The 21085-nt window shown below is 35.2% G+C and overlaps 1 protein-coding gene across 2 annotated transcripts in view; it reads left to right on the top strand.

Moving 5' to 3' along the window:
- Nucleotides 1–21085, top strand: part of HDAC9 (histone deacetylase 9) — a 950572-nt gene that overhangs the window by 515825 nt on the left and 413662 nt on the right. For both annotated transcript variants that reach the window (XM_049785709.1, XM_049785708.1), the window contains exons 7-8: nucleotides 729–860; nucleotides 10939–11057. In XM_049785709.1, the coding sequence (XP_049641666.1) occupies nucleotides 729–860; nucleotides 10939–11057 (251 nt within the window). The remainder of the gene's footprint in view (nucleotides 1–728; nucleotides 861–10938; nucleotides 11058–21085) is intronic.

The raw sequence follows: 21085 nt of genomic DNA on the forward strand, positions 1-21085 counted from the left end.
ATACAAAGTAAGAATAATTTAGAAAAAGAATGGAAACATGTATAAATTTTATGCATTTGTATTTTAGAATATATCCAGCTCAGGTCTCCTCTTGCTTTCCCTTGATTTGGTCCCTCTTCCTGTCTAGTTGACTGTCTACACAATATATGGAATGAGTTATTTATCATGATTCTGATTATATTTATAATAATGTATCAAGTATTTTCCCAAAGTTTCAGGCTAGAAACTACAAAAGGTAATAAAAATGGAATTAGGATTAAATTATATAAAACAGTGGTATTTTTTAATGCTAAAAATCAAGAAAGAGTCCTAAAATTGTAGTAGGGAACTGTTTTGGTGATTACTGAATTGTGCCCTTGAAAGAATTGAGAGGAAGAACAATGAGAAATAAAACTTATTCCAGTTTAATTATTAGATTTAATGATTGAAATTTACTATTTAAAAATTAAATTTATCACTAGAATACCAATTTTGTTCTTTAAGTAAATAGGAAACTTGTTTTATTCCCTTTTTACATTCACATGCATATAGATAGAAAGCATTTTACATGTTCTATAAAAATAATTATTATATATGTTGGTTTAATGAATGCCTTCTTTACATGCCTGGGTTTTCATCTGAGATGAAAGGGGACCAAGAAAGGGTGAGCCATTTTCTTTGTTTATACACAAAAGCAACTGGCTCTCTATTCTTTAATTTTTATCTATTTTCTTTGTCTCAATCCCTAGCCTCTGAGCCCAACTTGAAGGTGCGGTCCAGGTTAAAACAGAAAGTGGCTGAGAGGAGAAGCAGTCCCTTACTCAGGCGGAAGGATGGAAATGCTGTCACTTCATTCAAGAAGCGAATGTTTGAGGTGACAGGTAATTGAGGATTGGGCAGAGTACACTCAAAAAATGCTGTTAGTCGAATGAAGAAAATAGTGTAGATTCAATATGATGAATACATATTAAGAAATATTTTAAGGAAACACATTTGTAAAGAAATTATATTGAAAATTTGTAAATTCATTCAATCTTGTCATTCATTAACCAATTTTGTTAGCAGGAAATGAGCGGGAAAAAATACTTAAAAAAATGACCAATCAAACAACAGGATTATGTGTCAGTTTAGGCTTAACAAGGAGATGCCAAAGATAGCCTAAATCTTTTCAGAAACAGGCACATTCCATTTGGGGAATGCCAAGTAGAAGAATATAAATTATAGAGAAATTTGATCAGAAATGAGCTGAGGGAGGTCCAAAAAGTACATTTCTCCATTCTCAGACATGAAATGATTGTACAGAATACATCTGGGAAAATTAAACTTCATGGAACAGCAAAACGTTGACTTTTCAACAAATTTACAGAACTCATAAATGACTTTATGTGTTTACTAGTGAACTGGGACTTAATGGCAGGAGGGGGATATATTGCCTTTTATGAAGGGAAAGAAACTGTCATTTTCACTAGTCTCAAATGGAAGAGTTTTTATTTTTTTAGCTGTTAGGTTAGTTGTGGGGTGAACAGGTTAGGAAATTTAACCTAATGTCTTACAAACCCCCTAGTCCCAGTTGTACTGGATCTGAAATTAGAGAAGATCTAGGGATACATGATCCACAAAGTTAGGCCAAAATAATAATAGTCACTACTGTTTATTGCGTACCTACTTGGAACTCTGTGTTGTCATTTCCTTTGGAAGCAGCAATAAAGATGTCATGTCTCAGGAGAATTGTACTTGTAACCAATGGAGTCAATTGATTTATAATCCTAAAATCAGATCTTAATACTTATATATATATATGTATATATATATATATCTTGTAATTATGCTTTTTTATCTACTTTGTTCATGGTGACTTCTAATTTGAAGAGTCAAGTTGTGAAAAATTATAGGGGCGGACTTGAAAAATATAGAAGATAAATGTTACATAAACATTTTATTGTTATTTTGGGTTGAAGGATTGTTTAGTTTTTATATTAAATTCTAGAAAATTAATAAATTTATCTGAAGAAATACATTAATAATGACTATAAGAAAATATTTTCTTGCAGTACAGAAAATAATAATTACAGAAAAATACAAGGACTAAAGCAATAATATAGTGAGGAGGGCCCTTTCTTTGTACATTGCTGACCCAAGTTTAAAACTTGGTTTCACATGTGATATTCTGAGCACTGTCAGGAGTCATTCCTGTGTGCAGAGCTATGAGTAACCCTTGAGTTTCTTTAGGTGTGGCTCCAAAACACAAAAACAAACTAAAAATATATACAAGTTTGTATAACTGGAGTTTGTTTTTTGTATTATAATACCCAATTTCGGTCAACTCGATTATATATTCAGAGTTTGTCTTTTTCTTGGTTTCATTTTAAATACCATGATTTAAAAAATTGTGTCAGTCGTTCAATGTTCCTATATCAACCCCACCACCACTGTAACCTTCCCTGTTTCTTACTTACCTTCCAAATCTGCCCCTTTAGCAGGCCAAATGAGTTACTTCTTATTGCTCATTACAACAAATGGGAAATGGAATTATCAAAAAAATATATCAGTAAATGTTAACTTGTGATCATAGAGCTCAAATAAGGCCATTTCTGAAGATTTACTGAACTTGTTGGTTCTGGTTATGTTTCTGTGTTACCCTTTTAGTTTATTGAGCTTTGTGGTCATATACAAATTTCCCATCAAAATGGCTGTGTTCCTACTGCGATGTACTGTGAAATTTGAAGGAGCTGTTTTTTATGTCAGAAGGGGTTGAGTATTTTGGCTACTTAGCACATCAGAAAGGGTATTCTGCACTCATTCTTAAAGGCAGACTTTAAGAAATATTATGTTTCTTGGTAGATTGATGGGTTGGAGAAATAATCTATTTAATGAATATAAAGAATACTAAGTGTAAAACCTGTCTTACTTAAATAGATTTGTAGTTTTTCTTAGTAGTTTTGATTACTACAAATAGGTTTGTAGTTTTTCTTAGGGTATAGACTTCATCATTACATAAAAATATAGAATACACTAGACATTGATATGTTGTGCTTTAGAATCATAGGAAGATCATACTTATTTATTCCAGGGGTCATTTCTGTTTTTCTGGTAATATTTCTCTTGCCATTCTTTTATTTTTATTATTTGTAGTAGATTAAGCACAATATGTGTCCAAATATTTTTATTATTTCTAATAATTATAACTTGGAACAACTTTATATTTCTTTATTTTTTGCAGAACAAGATCAAGAATTTATTTGAGTTAGTATGCAGATACTAGCATCTGTATAACATAGACTAAGACGATTAATACTGTTATAAAATGAGATGTAGAAATAAATATTTTGTAACTGAGCTTTTATGCATAATTTTGAGTGATATCATTTGAGGTGAAACAGAGACATATCAACTATGTGATACAAGTTTAATACTTAAATTTTTTTGTTTTTTTATTAAATAATATAATTTTATTTTGATCATAGTGGCTTACATATTGTTGACAATAATATTTTAGGCACATGTTAACTTAATATCAGGGGGATTCCCATCACCGAATTGTTCTCCCCACCTCTCCGTTCCCATCCTACCTCCCATATCTTCCTTCCTTACCCGCAAGGCCGCAAGAATACGTGGTCTCCTCTGTGCCTAGCATGCTACTTAGTGGTCTTACACCTGTTTGGTCTTGGTACCTCCCTTATTTCCTCCTGTAACTGGGAGGCAGGACTAGATAGATCAAGTTACATGGTTTTGTTTGAAGACAAGAAAAGTAATAAACTGGGGTAAAAATCAAATACGCCGAAAATGGGCGGAGTCCTTAGAGGCTCTCATCATCGGTTTGAGAGACTAAGGGGAGAAAGATGAATTACCCCAACAGCACAAAAAGAAGTGTCAAATAAAATATTCAGTGAGCACTCCAACAGTAAAGGTAAGCACCACATAAAAGCCATGATTTTGAGATAAAAAAAAATAGCAGAGCACATAAAGAAATAAAGAAAGGAAGAAATAAATAAGTGAATATAAACAGAGACAACAGCTTCAATAACCACACCAAAACCAAGAAATCGACAAAAACTAGATAGATAAAGAAAAAAATTTTTTTGTGCTTTTTTTTTCTTCCTGCACAGGCACAGTAAATATTGGTGTCATTCGAAAAGGAATTCCCTTGGCCTAAGAGATACAGGGTTTCTCCCCGACTTGGAATATTGTCATGGGATTAACTATAGACTCCATACAGATTCACTTACTCTCCCCTTGGTGTTTTCGTGCTGTTTGGAAGACTTCTGCTCCGTCCTGGGTGATGAAGTCAGACCTCTGTATTTAAAGATCTCAGTATCTACACAGGTCAAGGGGTGGAACTTGTGATGAAGTCTTTCTTTGTGGTTCTAGAAGTTCTGCTCCCTCAGTGTCATTTTAATCCATCTTCTGTGGTTGGTGGTCTTGGTCTTTGCGTTGATCCTAGGGTGTTTCCAGAAGACCCATTCCATTGGAATTGTCTCAGACAGACTTTTGGAACTGGAAATAATGGTTGTTGTGCAGGCCATAGCTCAAACTCTAACCTAGGGCTTTTTTATTGGCCCAGGATGCATACAGTCCGGTCATGGTTCTGTCAGCTAGTCATCTGTAGATCGCTATCTTGGCTTTTGGACAGACCAAAGGTGACAAGTCTTCTGATTTTGTCTTATCGTTAGCTGGTGGGGTAAGATAACCTGCTCTTAGGTCAAGTTGTTCCCATTTTCCTCGTTGTCAGGATATTATATTAGAGCTGGCACTTGATGGTGTCCCAGCAGTATTAAGGATGTCCCAGACGGGATTTGTTTCCTGTAGCTGTTGTGAAGAACTGTGTCATTTCTATGTCTGGGATCCAGGGTTCAAGGCTGGACGAATGATGTCTAATCACCTAGGGTCTGTTTGGTCCACGTGATATATTTTCAAGGTGGGAGATGCCCTTGTATTATAATCAAGTATGAGTTCTTATCCCTAGTAAATAAGAGCTTATTTTTTATACTTAAGATTTCGCCCCTTTTTTAGTGTGTCTTTGCAGGGGGAAATGGTGCTCCATTATGTTGCCTGTGCATTTGGGGGTGGAAAAAGAAGAAAACAGAAATATGTCACACACTCAAAAATATAAAAAAATAGAAATAAAACTATATGTGCTCACGTAAATATATAAAAAGAAAAAAACAAAAGATTAAAAATAATGAAATAACAAGGTAATTAAAGGAACAAAATGATGCAAAAGACTATCTTACATTTGGGGGGAAAGCAGGTAAAGAGGTACTATGTACAGGTGTTATACTTATGATGGAAGTATAGGTTTCCCCATTGTCTTTTGGGGTTTTCTTGTGGTGTGTGGGTTCCTGAGTGCCTTTTCATCACGCACCCTGACCTTCTTCAGATTGGTAAGAGAATTGCGGCAGGAAGGTCTTGGGAAGAGTTCTTGCTTTGGGGGTTCTTTTAGAGCAAAGTCCGTTTTCAAGTAACAGTCCGTGTTAGGAAGAGTTGGTAAGGAGGGCTGCACAGCATGAGTCAGCAGGGGAGTTGATTGGCTCTTCTTGCTGGGGACGAGGTGTGGGTTTGACTGGGTGTCCCTTCGCTTTTGTGCTAGGGACTGGTTCGTTGGGGTAGGAGGTCAGTCTTGATGCCTAATGGATTAAGAACTAAGAGTGAAGAGTTTTAATAAGGTGGGAATTCTGGATGGGATTGAGGGGTGCAGGGATAGTCAGATTTCCAAAGGGGGGCAAGGGGAAAGTATATGGGAGGGGCAGGAAAGAAGGAAAGAGAAAATACATTAAAAGGAAAAGGAGAAAGAAAAAAGAAGAAAAGAAAAGAAGAAAGTGGTGAGGAGAGAGGAGAAAAGAGCAAGGGAATTCTAGTTTGCTTGAGTGTGTTCCATAAGTAGGGCCTGTAGTATAAGTCTGTAGGTTACTGTTGCTGCTTTGATGGTCTGGCTTCAAGTCCTAAAAGAAGGTATAATCTAGAGATAAAGTGGATGTTAAAGAGTTTTCTTGGGGCATTCTCATAGTGCAAGCTGGTTATGGTATCTCCTGTGACTGAGTCCTGAGATGCCATCTTAGTTTGTCCATCCTTTGTGTCCAAGAATGCCTGTGGACAAAAAAGCTGAGAGATTATTTTAAATATAGTAAGGTTAAGGTATTAAAACATATTGTTATGTTTCCATTGGAGTCAGTGATTTCCCATGGTATTCTTTACCTATATTTCTGTATAAGATACCTAAGGGGATATTAGGGGCCTTTGTGGTAGAAGGCTGATTACATACCTGTTCTCTCTATGCTGTTGTTTCTGCTATTGTTGGTTTCTTTGTGGTATAATGTTTAGTCAAGGGTTTGTGTTGTTCTTCTTTCATGTGTTTTGGGCACTATTCCCTGGTGTTTGTTGACTGTTACAGTGTTTGGAGTTTCTACCCTGTTAAACCCTGTTATTTGATTGTTGAGTATTAGTTGTATGTAAGGTGTATGTTCTAGGTGCTTCAGAATAGTGCTATCATTCTGTGTTTATTTTTCGTCTTCTGACTTACTTCGTTTAACATAATATGTTCTAGATCCATTCACGTTGCTTAAATGTCTGTGATTGTATCATTTCTGACTGCCATGTAGTATTCCATTGTGTATAGATACCACATCTTAATGATCCATTCATCTGTTGTTGGATATCTAGGTTGGTTCCAAGACTTGGCTATTATACTGAGTGCTGCTATAAATAGTGGGATGTACAGATATTTTAGAATGAATGTCCTTGCAACTTGGGGGTAGATACCTAGGAGAGCAATTGCTGGGTCAAATGGCAGTTCAATTCTGAGTTCCTTGAGCACTCTCCAGACTGTTCTCCACAGGGGTTGGACTAGGGGGCATTCCCACCAGCAGTGGATGAGAGTGCCTTTCATGCCGCATTCCTGCCAACAGAGGCTGTTCCCATTATATTTGATGTTAGCCATTCTCACTGGTGTAAGGTGGTACCTCATTGTTGTTTAGATTTGGATTTCTCTGATGGTAAGTGAAGGTGAGCATGTTTTCATGTGTTTGTTGACCATCTTTCGGTCTTCTTCAGAGAAGTATCTATTCATTTTGCCTTCCCATTTTTTATGGCTTTATTTGGTTTTGGGGGGGCTCAGCTTTCTGAGTGCTTTGTATATTCTGGATATAGCCCTTTATCTGATATGTTGAGTGAAAAGATTTTTTCCCAGTCAGTTAACTGTCTTCTTGTGTTAAGGAGGGTTTCTTTTGCCATGTAGAAGCTTTTTAGTTTGATGTAGTCCCATTTGTTTATGTTTGACACTAAAGTTAACTTTATATTTCTTTAATTTTCAAATATTACATTCCCTCTCTAATTTTGTGAAATACTTGCTCCTCCCTTTTTTATGGAAAGACAAGCATATGTATTTATTTATTTGGTGTATATTTATTATCAAGACCTTGCACTGATTCATTGTTTAACTGGCAATACAATTCTTATTCTAAATGTCTTAGAAGAATTTGAACTGCAAAATGAATTATTTTAAACCAGTACTACTTTCCATTTTTTTTCTGAGCTATTTTTTTTACAAGCTTTCTTTGTATTATAATATTAACACCTTCCTAACACATTTCCCCCCAATAATTTGTCAGGTATAATTAGAGTAGTTAATTGTCACTTATTGTCAGAACCTGAAACTTTTGGAAGAATTCTTAATATTTTATTTTTATTGGTTTGTGGAAGAAATTTTTTTCTTTGGATTTTGGGTCACACTCGGTGGTGCTCAAGGGTTACTCCTGGCTCTATGCTCAGAAATCGCTCCTGGCAGTTTCAGGGGACCATATGGGATGCCGAGATTCGAACCACCATCCTTCTGCATGCAAGGCAAACGTCTTACCTCCATGCTATCCCTCCGGCCCCGTGGAAAAAATTTTAATGTGTAGTTTGTTACATTAAAAGTAAATTTAAAGAGGCAAACATAAAAATAGATTAATCAAAGTGTAGGGGTAATATTTCTCAAGAAAGGAAATGAGTAAGATACATTTTAAGAATTTTGTGACTTGATGAAATTTCAGTCAGTACTGGATCAAAATTTCATCACCAGCCTAAGTTTTTATGATTGTCACTACACTTCTGACTTGAAAATTGTTTCTATTGGAAAGTTAAATGCTGTAGGCTTCAATGGAAGACAATATTGAAGAAAATATTACTTTCAAATTGTTGGTTCCTTTCTCTGTGAGACAGATGGTTTGTTAGTGATACTTGGTGCTTAGAGGAGATTGAGTTTATAATGAAGTAGATGAGAATGGAGCTGGGGGTAAATCTAGGGCTTGGTGTAACTGAGATTGTACCTAGAAGGACACAGTCACTCTGTATGTTGGAAGAACGTTTGCATGAAACTGTAATTGGCAGTTTTGTAAATAAGGGGAACTAAAGTAAATTTTAGGTTTTGTTTTTGTTTTTGGGCCACACCCTGTAGCTCGCAGGGGTTACTCCTGGCTATGCACTCAGAAATCACTCTTGACTTATATGGGACATGGGGAATCAAACCAAGACCTTCCTGGTTCTGCCTCATTCAAGGCAAATGCCCTGCAGCTGCACTATTATGCCAGTTTTAAAGTAAATTTTAATGCATGAAGTGGGCAAGTAGAACTGATGGGGAGAATGCATACAACACACAGAATGGAAATAATATTGGACTTCAATTCTGAACAGAAGAACATGGTGAAAGTTATCGCAGCCTGGTACATTGGCAGTAGTTTAAAAATAGTTTTAACTGACCACTGAAGCAACACAGGAACATGGCTGAATTTGGCCACAGTCCATGAGAGAATGACAACAACAATCGCTTCTCGGCCTTTTGGCTAAGATCAAGTGGAGAGAATGACAACAAGGATCTACACTGAAATGATGTAGTCAGAGTAGGGGAGATATAATGTAAAGACAAAATTAAACCGCCTCTAAAGTGATTCAATTTTGGTTATAATTAAGGGAGTGAACATTTATCCAAGGCTAGTGGAATGCAGGCAACTTCAATATTGTAATAGTTTGAATTTGATATAAATGTAAGAGGAGAACACAAATATTCAGCATTTTAAAAGAATTGAAGTTGGATTTATGTGAAGCAAGAAATATAACTTTTTTTTTTGTTTTTTTTGGTCCACACCCTTTTGAAAGTCAGGGGTTACTCCTGGCTATGCAATCAAAAATCGCTCCGAGCTTGGGGGGACCATATGGAACCTCGGTCAGTCCTAGACTAGCTCTTGCAAGGCTGACACCTTACCTCTAGCGCCACCTCTCTGGCCAGAAGAAATATAATTTTATGAGAGCATTTTAGCACATGCCTGAAAGTGATGTTTGATGTTACAATATTGATGGTGTTTGACAAGGAAATTGATAGGGACGATTGGTGAATAAACCCATGTAGGAACTGGTTCAAAGAAAGAAAAGTCAGAGATGGGAAGACAAACTTGGAGTAGAGAATGTTACTGTAGAAATATTTATGTAGAAAAAGGAACTCTTTTCAAAAACCTTCAGTTTTAGTGTCTTTGCTATAAAAGTTGTGTTATTCAGTGAAAATTCTATTACCACTAATTTTAAAGAAACAAATAAACAATGTGAAAACACATTACTTCTCCCAAATCTATAGTTTGCTTTTAGTCTAAAAGGACAATTATGGTGGAGGTGGAGGACACAAAGATTCAAACTAATAGAACAAAACCTAAACAAATGTAAGAGGAATGGTTGCATTAGAAAGCATGAGAGGAAGAAACTGCACAATTTTTGAAATGCTAAAGAGGATGGCTATACAACTCAGCAAGTTGAAAGAAACTTCACTGGCAGAAATAATATCAGAAATTTTCCATCTGATCAGTAGGAGGCAAATTCATTTGGGCAAAGTTAAGAAAACAAAAAAGATGCACCTAGAAAAAATGTTGAGTGGGCTGAGTGTAAGGAGAATTCTTTCCATGGACATGTGGCACAGAAACATTTTATGCATAAACCTTATAATTACCTGATTGCAAATCATGATGACTCTATTTTATTTTCATTTTAAAATGGAAAGAAACATGTTGAGTGAAGAAGATAGAATGTTTATTGTCAAAGTTGAATTATATCATGAGTATTATCTTGAGATCGAGGAATTATGTAACTAGATAATTCCGTAATTTAATTAGTACATAAGCAGAAATGTGTGAGAGTTTTATATTTGAATATTATGTAAATGACAAATTATCTGCTGTCATCTTAATTTTGTTAAAAACAAGTTTGTTGGATGTTTTATGTTCTTTCTTTTATATAAATGTATTTAGATGAATTTTACCCTTGACTTTTATTTTTGTATAGATATTTATATATGTTCAAATTTTATAACTTGATTATAATTTAAGTTTTATGTTTCACAGTATTGAAATTATTTATTTTGTGTTATTCATACACTTTAATACTTATATTCTCTAATAACACAACAGAATTATACAATATAATTGTGGGAAAATTATAACAGAATTTAAGCAATTTCTCTACACACCGGTAAAATCTCTCTGAGATGAGATGTTCAAGAGGCTTATATCAATTATGCAAGTCTGTTTTCTCTATTACTCCCCTTTTTTATGGTTAGCCCAAAAATCAGAGATTATTTTCTTCCATATATTTTTCATCAAAGGCTTCTATAATATTTTATACTTGTTTATCTTATTTTTTAACATTTTTATTTAAGCACCATGACTACATAAATGATTGTTTCAAAATATCTGAGTACTGTGATTATATTTGTAAAATTGGAAGCAAGAGGAAAAAGAGAAATAAAAAAGAAATCAGACACGTTACCAAAAGTTTCAGGTTTTGTTGTTATTGTTTCTTTTGTTGCTGTTTATTTTGAAAGTTCTTGTCATTTACAGAAGTGTTGGAGATCCATGTCTAATGTTCTCCATATCTTACAAATTAGCTTAAATTCATCTTGTATGTTTTCATTAATATTTTGATACTTTATGCCATGTTTTACAGAATCATCAGTCAGTAGCAGTTCTCCAGGATCTGGTCCCAGCTCACCAAACAATGGGCCAACTGGTAATGTTACTGAAAATGATACTTCAGTTTTGCCACCTACTACTCCTCATGCTGAGGTGAGACTCATCATCACTCTTTTATAAAAAATAAATTTGAGGCCAAAGATATAGTTCAGTGGACTGAGCATTTGTTTTGCATGCAAGAAGCCCAAGTTCCATCTGTATCACCTCAAGATACTCCCCAAGAATTATCAGCTCGAAGTAATAGGATAGGTACAGAGGGACCACATATTCTAGCAGCCCTGGGGGTGAGGGAAGAGGATATGGGAGTTAGGACAAAAACGGAGGAGTAGGGAGGACAAACCGGTGATGGGAATCCCCCCTGATTTTATGTAAATATTTACCTAAAATATTATTGTCAACAATATGTAAGCCATTATGATCAAAATAAAAATTATGTTAATGTAAAAAAAAGAATTATCAGCCCAGAATAGTTCTAAAGTACGCTCTGAGTGTTACTACCCAAAACAACAAAGATAAATAAAATTAAATTCTCGTTGGCTTCCTAATGCCGATAATATTTCTTTTTGTTTGTTTGGGGCCACACCCAGCAGCACTTGGGTTACCCTGGCTCTGCTCAGATATTACTCCAGGCAGGATCGGGGGACCATATGGGATGCCAGGATTGAATCAGGGTCAGCCATGGTCAACATAAATGCCCTACCCACTGTGCTTGTGGGGCTCAGGCCCCAAAAGTAATATTTCTAAATTGAAGCTTATCACCAGTTTTACCTAGATATTTTTCATCCAGGTTTATCAGATATGGAACTGAAAAAAACTAATCTTATTTACAAAGTTTGAATCATAATAAGAGTTTGAAATTATTGAAATATAAACTTCAAATAAAATACTTTTAATGATGTTAAGTATATTCTACATGTGCAACTCAAAAATTATACTTCTCAGTCCTTGAAAGTTCTAACGGGTGTAGACTTCTCAGAAGATCAAAATCAATTCTATTCATCTTCTCATCAGCATTGACTACCAGAAGACTTTAACTTTCTGAGCTGAAAACTGATGAAAAAATCAGATTATAATAGTGGAGTAATATAAATCTCTAATAAACATTTATAGAAAGCCCACTATTGTCATTTTCTCTGCCAGTGGTGTTATAAAGATAAAGTTAACTTCCTTAAAAATATGAAATACTAAAGAAAACAATTCTAAAATAATGTGAGTGTTGGGCAATAGTTCAAAAGACCTGAGGGCACAATTCATAAGCATAAATGCTGAGTCCAATTCCTGGTACCACATGGTCACTTCAGAACTTTGAGAAGTGACTATGGAACACTGAGCTAGGATAAGCCTCCAAGCATTGCTGAGTGTGCCTCCTCCATATCTATCGTGCAAAAATAAAATGGCATAATTGACTTGTTTTCCGTATCTGCAACCAGCATTAATAACATTGATTTTTTAATACATGAAATCAGTAATAGAATACTTAGAGAAAAGTAAATGAAGTCAGGGCAAATAATTCTGGTTTTTGTTTGTTGGTTGGTTTTGAAGTCAGGGCAAATAATCCTGGTTTTTTGTTTGTTGGTTGGTTTTTAAGTTAACACTTTGGAAATCACTGTGAAGGTACAATCCAGTATTTGAAATCACATTCAATTACTGAAAATTCTTAAATTTTCTTGTGGTTCTTAGAATGTCTCTACCATATTTTGTTCATTGTAAGGAAAAATGGTACAATACCTCTCATATGTAGTTGTGACTTTTAAATGTAACTGACTGAATTGTTCCTTGTATTTAATGGAGTTATATTGGACCAGAGACAGAGTACAACAGGCCTTGCACACAGTTGTCCCTAGTTCTATTGTCGGGACCCCTGAGCCCACCAAGAGTGATACCTAAGTGAAGATTCATAAATAAGCCCTGAACATAGCGAGGTATGGTCCCAAAACCCAATAATAATAACAACAATAATAATAATGTTATATTTCCTTTGAGTTGAAAGTGACTATAATAAAATGTCTGATTTGGGGCTCATTTCTATCTTTTTCCTGAGACCAAAAGCCGACAAAGGGCTTCTTAAACCCTTTTGTTTTGGTTGGATATGGGGGCCACACTTGGTGGTGCTCAGGCCTACTCTTGTTTTCTGCACTCAGGGATAGCTTCTGATTGGTGCCTGGGGCCAAATAGACTGCTAGAGATAACACCCAGGTTCCTCATTTGTTTATTGCTTCTTACTACCCCATTGTTTTTCTGTCTCTTTATCATTATCATTTTTTGAAATGATACTAAGTAGAAGCAACACATTACATATATTTGTGATTGTTAATGTACTTGGTATCTTACTCTATAATTCATGGGTATTAAATATCTGTTCATGCAATTATGCCAATATTGACCACTTTTTTTGCAATCTTCTACACAACTTGATCATGAATACTGCTATATATATTTAATAAGATGTCTGTACATGTCTTTTTTCTTTCTGCTTGAAAGGTGTGATTCTCAATAATTGTGTAAACATGAAAGAATCAGAATTATCATTGGATTCTGTATGTATTTTTTTTTCAAGTTCTGAAGCCATACTTGAATTAACTAATTTTGGCACTATGCTGGTGGAACTAGCATGTGGTATCAGAGATAGAATCAGTGTAGTTACTATGCAAGGCAGTTCACTTTGGCCCCTTTATAGCTTTTGTCCACTTAGGAAACAAAACTTCACACTAAACATATTGTTTGTACAAAAAAAATGAAGAAAAAATATAGTATTGTATACAGTTTGTAAGAACATGTTATAAAAATGTTATAGAAGGCAAGGGAGTGATGAATACAAAATTCATCTTAGGTTATCTCTAAAGAAAGAAAGGTATGGAATAGTGTTTGTAGCTATAGAAGAAAGCTCATATATACCTTCCATTATACAAACATTTTATATATATGAGTACATATATATATATGTACTGTATGTTAGGGGCACCAGCAAGTAATATATATTAATGAGATTGGGATTTAATAGGACATTTTTCTCTTCAAGTTTTGAAAGACCTGTCAAATTAAAAAATCAAATTTTACAGATTGGAACATTTAAAATACACATATATAATTATAACACAAAATATCTACAATTCTCTATGTGTACCTTTTTATGTAATAGATAATAGCTTGCTTATATGTCTTTACTATATTTAATATTTCTTAGTCCTTTATACATATATTTTTTAAAAATTCTACTTTTTCAGTTAATTGTTGATCTTTTTTATGTAACTTTAAGCAGGTCCTTTTCCTTCTACCCCCACTATGAAAAACAAAAACAAAAATCCAGAAGGAAATGTAATTTAATGGAGTTTGAAAGAGTCGAGGCATTTATTTAGGTCAGTGGCAGGACATTCACCCCCAAAGCTGGAAAGACCAGTTCAAAAGCGAACAGTGACTTATCTCATAATGAATTAATTGTGAGCCTGAACTATGATCCAAAAGGCCAGGTGGGCAGACCTTTCTGCACTGATGGGTAGCCTCTCCATGGCCCAGAACCAAAAATTCAGCCCTGATGGCTAACATGTGGTTTTCTGCTGCATTGCATTTACAGGAGTCTGTAGTGTAATTCATACTGGAGAAATGAGGAGACAGCAGAATTCAGACTGAAACTGTCAACTAATTAATATCCTAGCCTTGTGGCACTCTAAGCTTTCATCTACACTAAAGCAAAAAAAAAAATAATCAGACAATTTTAGATGAATGATCACTTTATTTGCAACACTTCATATAAGATTAATAATGTCGTTCCGATAAAATACTTTGATTTTATAGAAATTTACATCAAGTACACTTTAGAAACCAAAGATAGTCACTTGTTTTCTACCATTTACAAAATAAACATATTCTGCCATCTTAAGTGATTCAGCAACTAAGCTGAGTTGTCATTCGAATGGTGTGACTGTAGATTTTTATGAACCTTTCATTTTGTGGCCTGCTAGTAGAAAAGTATATCACTTAATTCTTTAAGAGTCTGAGTGAATTAGCAGAAATCTCCTCTTTGCTGCTTAAAATATAAAATAGTAAGCCAGTCTCTTAAATAACCTATATACCAGCCCTCCCATTTTGTAACTCATATGTTCTGCATAAATTATCTAAAGATTAAGAGAGAGGTAGGGAGGAACATTGACACACAGGACCAGTCAAAGGAAACAGTGTATTAAAAATAGTTTATTCATTAAGATTTAGGTACCAGGGATAGGAAAGATAGTTTAGTAAGGCATTTGGCTTAGACTGATCCAGGTTCTATCCACAGCACCCACTATGTTCCCTAAGTCCTGCCAGGAGAGATCGGAGCACAATAGGTTGTGGCATAAAATAACAACAACAACAACAAAATAAAGGGTACTAACTTTGAAACCATCTACTTTCTTGTCATCAATTGATTTACTAAAATTTCCCTGAACATAAGATTCTGTACCTAGTGTAAGGTAGTAATAATACTTTTTTTTTTTTTTTTGGTTTTTGGGCCACACCCGTTTGATGCTCAGGGGTCACTCCTGGCTATGTGCTCAGAAATCGCTCCTGGCTTGGGGGGACCATATGGGACGCCGGGGGATCGAACCGCGGTCCGTCTCCTAGGCTAGTGCTTACAAGGCAGACAACTTATCTCTAGCGCCACCTTCCTGGCCCCGTAATAATACTTTTCAACCAATCTGTTGTAAGGAAATAAGAAAACACGGATTTCAAAAACAGCTGTGATGTAGGAAATACATTTTTTGTTGTTATTAACAACACTGACTCCTATTGAAAACTCATTAGCACATATCTTCAACCCAACAATTCTTAGGTGAGAGTGAGACTCCATCTCCTCTGACCACTTGTGTTAATTTTCTTCTATTTCTTTCATCTGTTCAGTCCCAATGTAGATTGTTGAAACAATCTGTCCTTTCTTTATTTTTTTGGGCTGGGGGACACCTGGTAATGCTCAGGGGTTACTCCAGGCTCTGCACTCAGAAATCGCTCCTGAAAGGCTCAGGAGGTCATAAGGGATGCCAGGGATTGAGCCAGGGTCCACCCCTGGTCAGCTGCATGCAAAGTAAATGTTCTAACACTGGCCTATTGCTTTGGCCCCTATCTGCTCTTTCTCATTATAAACTTTGGTAGGTTGCTGAAACCTCGAAAGTTTACTTTCAACTCCAGTCAGAGATGTCTTTAACTATATAGTTACTTGTTTTTTATTGTTCATACTGTGGGCCTGTAGGTTCTAATCTGTTTCCATGGATATCAACACCATGATTTTATATTCAGTAGATTAATCTGACACTCTGTCCACAGTGAGCCAAGTAACTGGTTTAATTCTAGTTTCATAATAGTGTGGCATTTTCTATAAATGTTATGCTGCCTTCTGAGTAGTTCTAGAACTACGGTTTTAGATTGCAAATTAAAGAAAACAGCCCCAAGGAAAAGAAGGTTAACAAATTTTTATGACAAGAGAATCACTTACTTATTAGGAAAAACAGGAATCAATATTGTATAACAAGTCTTTTATCAAAACATCAATATCCTTTTAAAAGAGCAGAACTCTGTCAAGTTAATCTGTTGGTTTCCCAGTAATTTTTATAGTAATACAATATTAAGTGTTCAGTGACAACATAAAAATGAATTTTTAATAAACTATTTGAAAGGAGATTAGAAATTAAATCTATCTTGAAGAATTCTTAGGCAGATATTGAGTGATTAAAAGTTTGTGTGTTTATATTTTTAATTGTATTTCTTTTTAGAGAATTTAGATCTAGATATCCTTTTAAAATCAAAGTACTGAAACTGTGCATTCTAATTTCCTAGATGTCATTCTATTAGATACACTCGTTACTCTCTAGATCTTGTCAGAAATGCTTCAAATATAGGTTAAAGAAGGTAGATTGCTACCCAAAGTCACCAGCCAGGGAATCCTCAAGTACAAATGCTAGCTATGTAGACCACAATTGTTTAGTACAGTGTTTTTCAACACTTCTCTAGAGATGCTTATCCTTCTTTTGCTGATTCTTATGAAAGTGCTGGTTGACGTTGAATGTTATGAATAGAAACTTCATATCTACTTTCCCTATGAACTTCCTTAAAGATAAATAAATATTTCTCTAACTGGGAATTTGTCAAGGGTCACAGTTAACTTCTATGTTTTCTTAAGAATCTTTCTTCCCCTTTTCCACCTTCTTTATTTTTCCCTTCTCCCTTTTCTTTCTTTCCTCTTCTTTTGTTTTTTTTTCCTCCTTCCCTTTATTTCTCAGTGTATACTGTCACCCCTTAGGTGAGAATTGTGGTGTCATTTCTGCGGTGTGTGTCAAGTATCAGAGTTGTGAAAACTGAATACTATGACTAGCTACCAGTATACAAATGGAAATGTATTTACTTCATCTTACCATTTTATGTTCTTGTTCATGTATCTATCATATATTTAAACTTTCTGTTAAAAAAGCCAGCTAGAATGAGTCAAATAATAGTCTTTAGACACAATTTAAATAGTCAAAATATACAGCTATATATATATATATATATAATATAACTGTAAAATCACAGTGTCACACACTGAAATGATAAATCCACGTCAGCACTCTTCGTGCTATAGCACTTTCAAACGGCATTAATTACATATCAAAAAGCTGAACATCAAGCCAATATAAAGGTGATAGTTTCAATTTACCACTTAATGTTCACACACAAATATCTAACTTGTCCTTTGGATGAAAAGCAAGATCTGAATTAGCTTGGAGTTTCAAGTTGCAACAAGAAAACTCACATTTAACCTTCTACTCTTATTATGTGCAGGCAAGTACTCATCTCCAAACAAACGTATGATTGAGGTGATGTTTTGGAATAACATCCTGTGTTTTGGTGATGCATCACTCTTCGGTGACATTCTGAGGTTGCATTGTATTAGAACATGATATTTTCCCTCAGTTAATTGATATCCCAGGTTTTTCGAGAGGAAAATCTACAGCTCCACCAAACATGCTTGACAAGTTATTATATTTACTTTAGTCAAAGCCCGTGTGTGCAATATCCCTCTTGGAGGTGGTCTATTATTGGAGTCCCATATGCTTTTTGTTTGGGAAGAAAGCAGTCACTGTGTCATACTGTTACATGGAGTATTCTTTTTCGGGGATGTTGTTCCCTTGGGGACCATATCAGGCCAGAGTTCCCTAGTCTAATAAGACCTTTGTAACTCTTATTGTAGCAGAGTTCTGGGAGGGAAGCAGGAGCTAAACAGAAAATGTAATTCAAGCAACCATATTAGGCCACACATGGGAAAACATGACTCAAAGTATTGGAGTAAAAAAACAGGTATTTGTTGGAAAAAGAACTGTGATACCAAATAGTTTAAGGCATTGCAGTGTAAATGAAGACTGTTGTGGCTCAGGGAGCTCATAACATTTTTACATTTACTTTCTGAATATAAATCATCTAAAAAAGAAAGGCATACATAGTTGTCTATTCATAAATTTTATATGAAAAATATATGAATAATAATGAACAAGACCTGAATGGTGATATTTAATATTAGATTTCTTATATGAGCCTTCCCATCAGTAAAATGATATTTAAAGTCTACTAAAATCACCATTATAGCAAAAGTATGCACTAATTGTCATTCAATAATACCAAAAATTCATATTTCTAAAAATCATTAAGGTCAGCCAAACTTAGCAATTTATGCCATTCTCAGAGTAAATAATGACTATAGAAACACTTTAATTTTTAAAATAATATAGTTATTTAAGCACCATGATAACAAACATGTTTGTAGTTGGGTTTCAGTAACAAAAAGAACATCCCCTTTACCAGTGCAAACTTCCCATCACTAATGTCCCCATCTCACTCCTTCCCCACCATCTGCCTGTATTCGAGACAGACATTCTATTTCTCTCACTCATTACCATTGTTATGATAGTTGTTAGTATAGTTATTTCTTTAACTGCACTCACCACTCTTTCTGGAATGCTTCATATCATGGGCTGGCCCTTCCAGCCCTCATCTCTATTGTCTCTGGGTATTATTACAATAATGTCTTTTATTTTTTTGTAAATCCCACAGATTTAAAGCCCACATTTCTATTTTCTATTTTTAAATTTCACAGACAAGTGAGACTATTTTGTGTGTATCTCTCTCCCTCTGATTTATTTTACTCAGCATAATAGTTTCCATGTTCATCCATGTATAGGAAAATTTCATTACTTCATTTTTCCTAACTTCTACATAGTATTACAATGTGTAAATGTACCACAATTTCCTTAGCCACTCATCTTTTGTGGGCAACTGGGTTGTTTCCAGGTTTGAGAAATAACACTCTGTAAATAACACTGCATTCAACATAGGCATGTAGATGACTTTTTTTTTTTTTTTGGTTTTTGGGTCACACCTGGCAGTGCTCAGGGGTTACTCCTGGCTCTATGCTCATAAATGGCTCCGGGCAGGCACAGGCGACCATATGGGATGCTTGGATTCGAATAACCGAACTTCTGCATAAAAGGCAAACGCCTTACCTCCATGCTATCTCTCCAGCCCCTAGGACTCAGTTTTTTTTAATTGTGTTTTTGTGATCCTAGTCAGGAGTAGTATTGCTGGATCAAATGGTAGCTAAATTTCCAGCTTTTTGATGCATAACCATGTTGCTTTCCAGAAAAGTTGGACGAGATGTCATTATCCCCATTAGTGAATGAGAGTTCCTTTCTCTCCATAGCCCCATCAGCATTGGTTATTCTTGTTCTTTGTGGGGTGTGCCAGACTCTGCAGCATGAGGTGGTATCTCACTGTTGTTATGATTTGCATTTCCTGGATGATTAATGATGTGGAGCATTTTTTCAGGTACTTTTGGTCAACTGTATTTCTTCTTAAGGAAGTGTCTTTTATTTTTTCTCCCCTGTTTTTGATGGCTTAATTTTTTTTCTTGTTATGTTCTGTCAGTACCTTGTATATTTTAGATATTATCTGATGGCTATTGGGTTAACAGTGCCTCCCATTCCATGGATAAGTTTTATACCTTAATCACAGTTTCCTTTAAGGTGTAGAATCTTCTGAGTTTAATGTAGTCTCATTAGTTTATCTCTGCTTCCACTTGTTTGGACATTGGTATTTCTTCCTAAAAGATGCCTTTAGTCTTAATGTCATGGAGTGTTTTACCTATGCTTTCTTTTATATTCCTTATTGTTTTGGGTCTGATATCAAGGTATTTAATCCATTTTATTTGACCTTTGGGCATGGTGTTAGATGGAGATCTGAGTTCACTTTTTTGCATGTGACTGACCAGTTGTCCCAACTCCACTTGTTGAAGATGCTTTCATTGCTCCATTTTGTATGTTTTGACCTTTTATCAAATATTAATTGGTTGTATGTCTGGAGAACATTCTCCATAAGCGTATTCCATTGATCAGAAGGTCTATCTTTATTCCATTACCATGCTATTTTAATGACTATTGCTTTATAATACAATTTAAAGTTGGGTAAAGTGATGTCTCCCATCTTTTACCTAAGAGTTGGGTAAGCTTTTCTTGGGCATTTTGTTCCAAATGAATTTCAGGAGTGTTTGATCTACTTCTTTGTAGAATTTCATGGGTATGCTTAGAGCCTCCATGGTGAACCTATGCCACACGTGCCAGTGGTGGCACACAAAAAGGCCTTGCAGCTGGCATGCGGGAAGGTCCACAATTAAGATACATGGTGTGGCAGGAGGCGAGTGTGCCGGTGTTTGCTTTGCAGCTTACCTGGCAACAGGACAGGTCTGGTCATTGGGAGGACTGGGCATTGTGCAGCAGTTTGGGCACTTGGGCTCAAAACAGTTAGCCATCACGGTCTTAGAGGGATTACAGTAAATCTGTACAATGCTTTGGGCAGTATTGCCATTTTAATCATATTAATTCTTGAAATCTATAAACAGTATGTGTGTCTTCATTTTCTTTTATCCTCTGTTATTTCTTGAAACAGTGCTTTGTAGTTTTCTTTTATAGGTCTGTCACCTCTTTAGTTAAGTTGACTCCAAGGTATTTAAGTATCTGGCACTATTGTTATTGATATTTTTTGTGTGTATGTGTATTTGTCTATTTCTTCTCTATCGTTATTTGCACATAAGAAGACCATTGATTTTTGTGAGTTATATTGGTATCCTG

This window comes from Suncus etruscus, chromosome 13 (assembly GCF_024139225.1).
Source record: "Suncus etruscus isolate mSunEtr1 chromosome 13, mSunEtr1.pri.cur, whole genome shotgun sequence".
NCBI lineage: Eukaryota > Metazoa > Chordata > Mammalia > Eulipotyphla > Soricidae > Suncus > Suncus etruscus.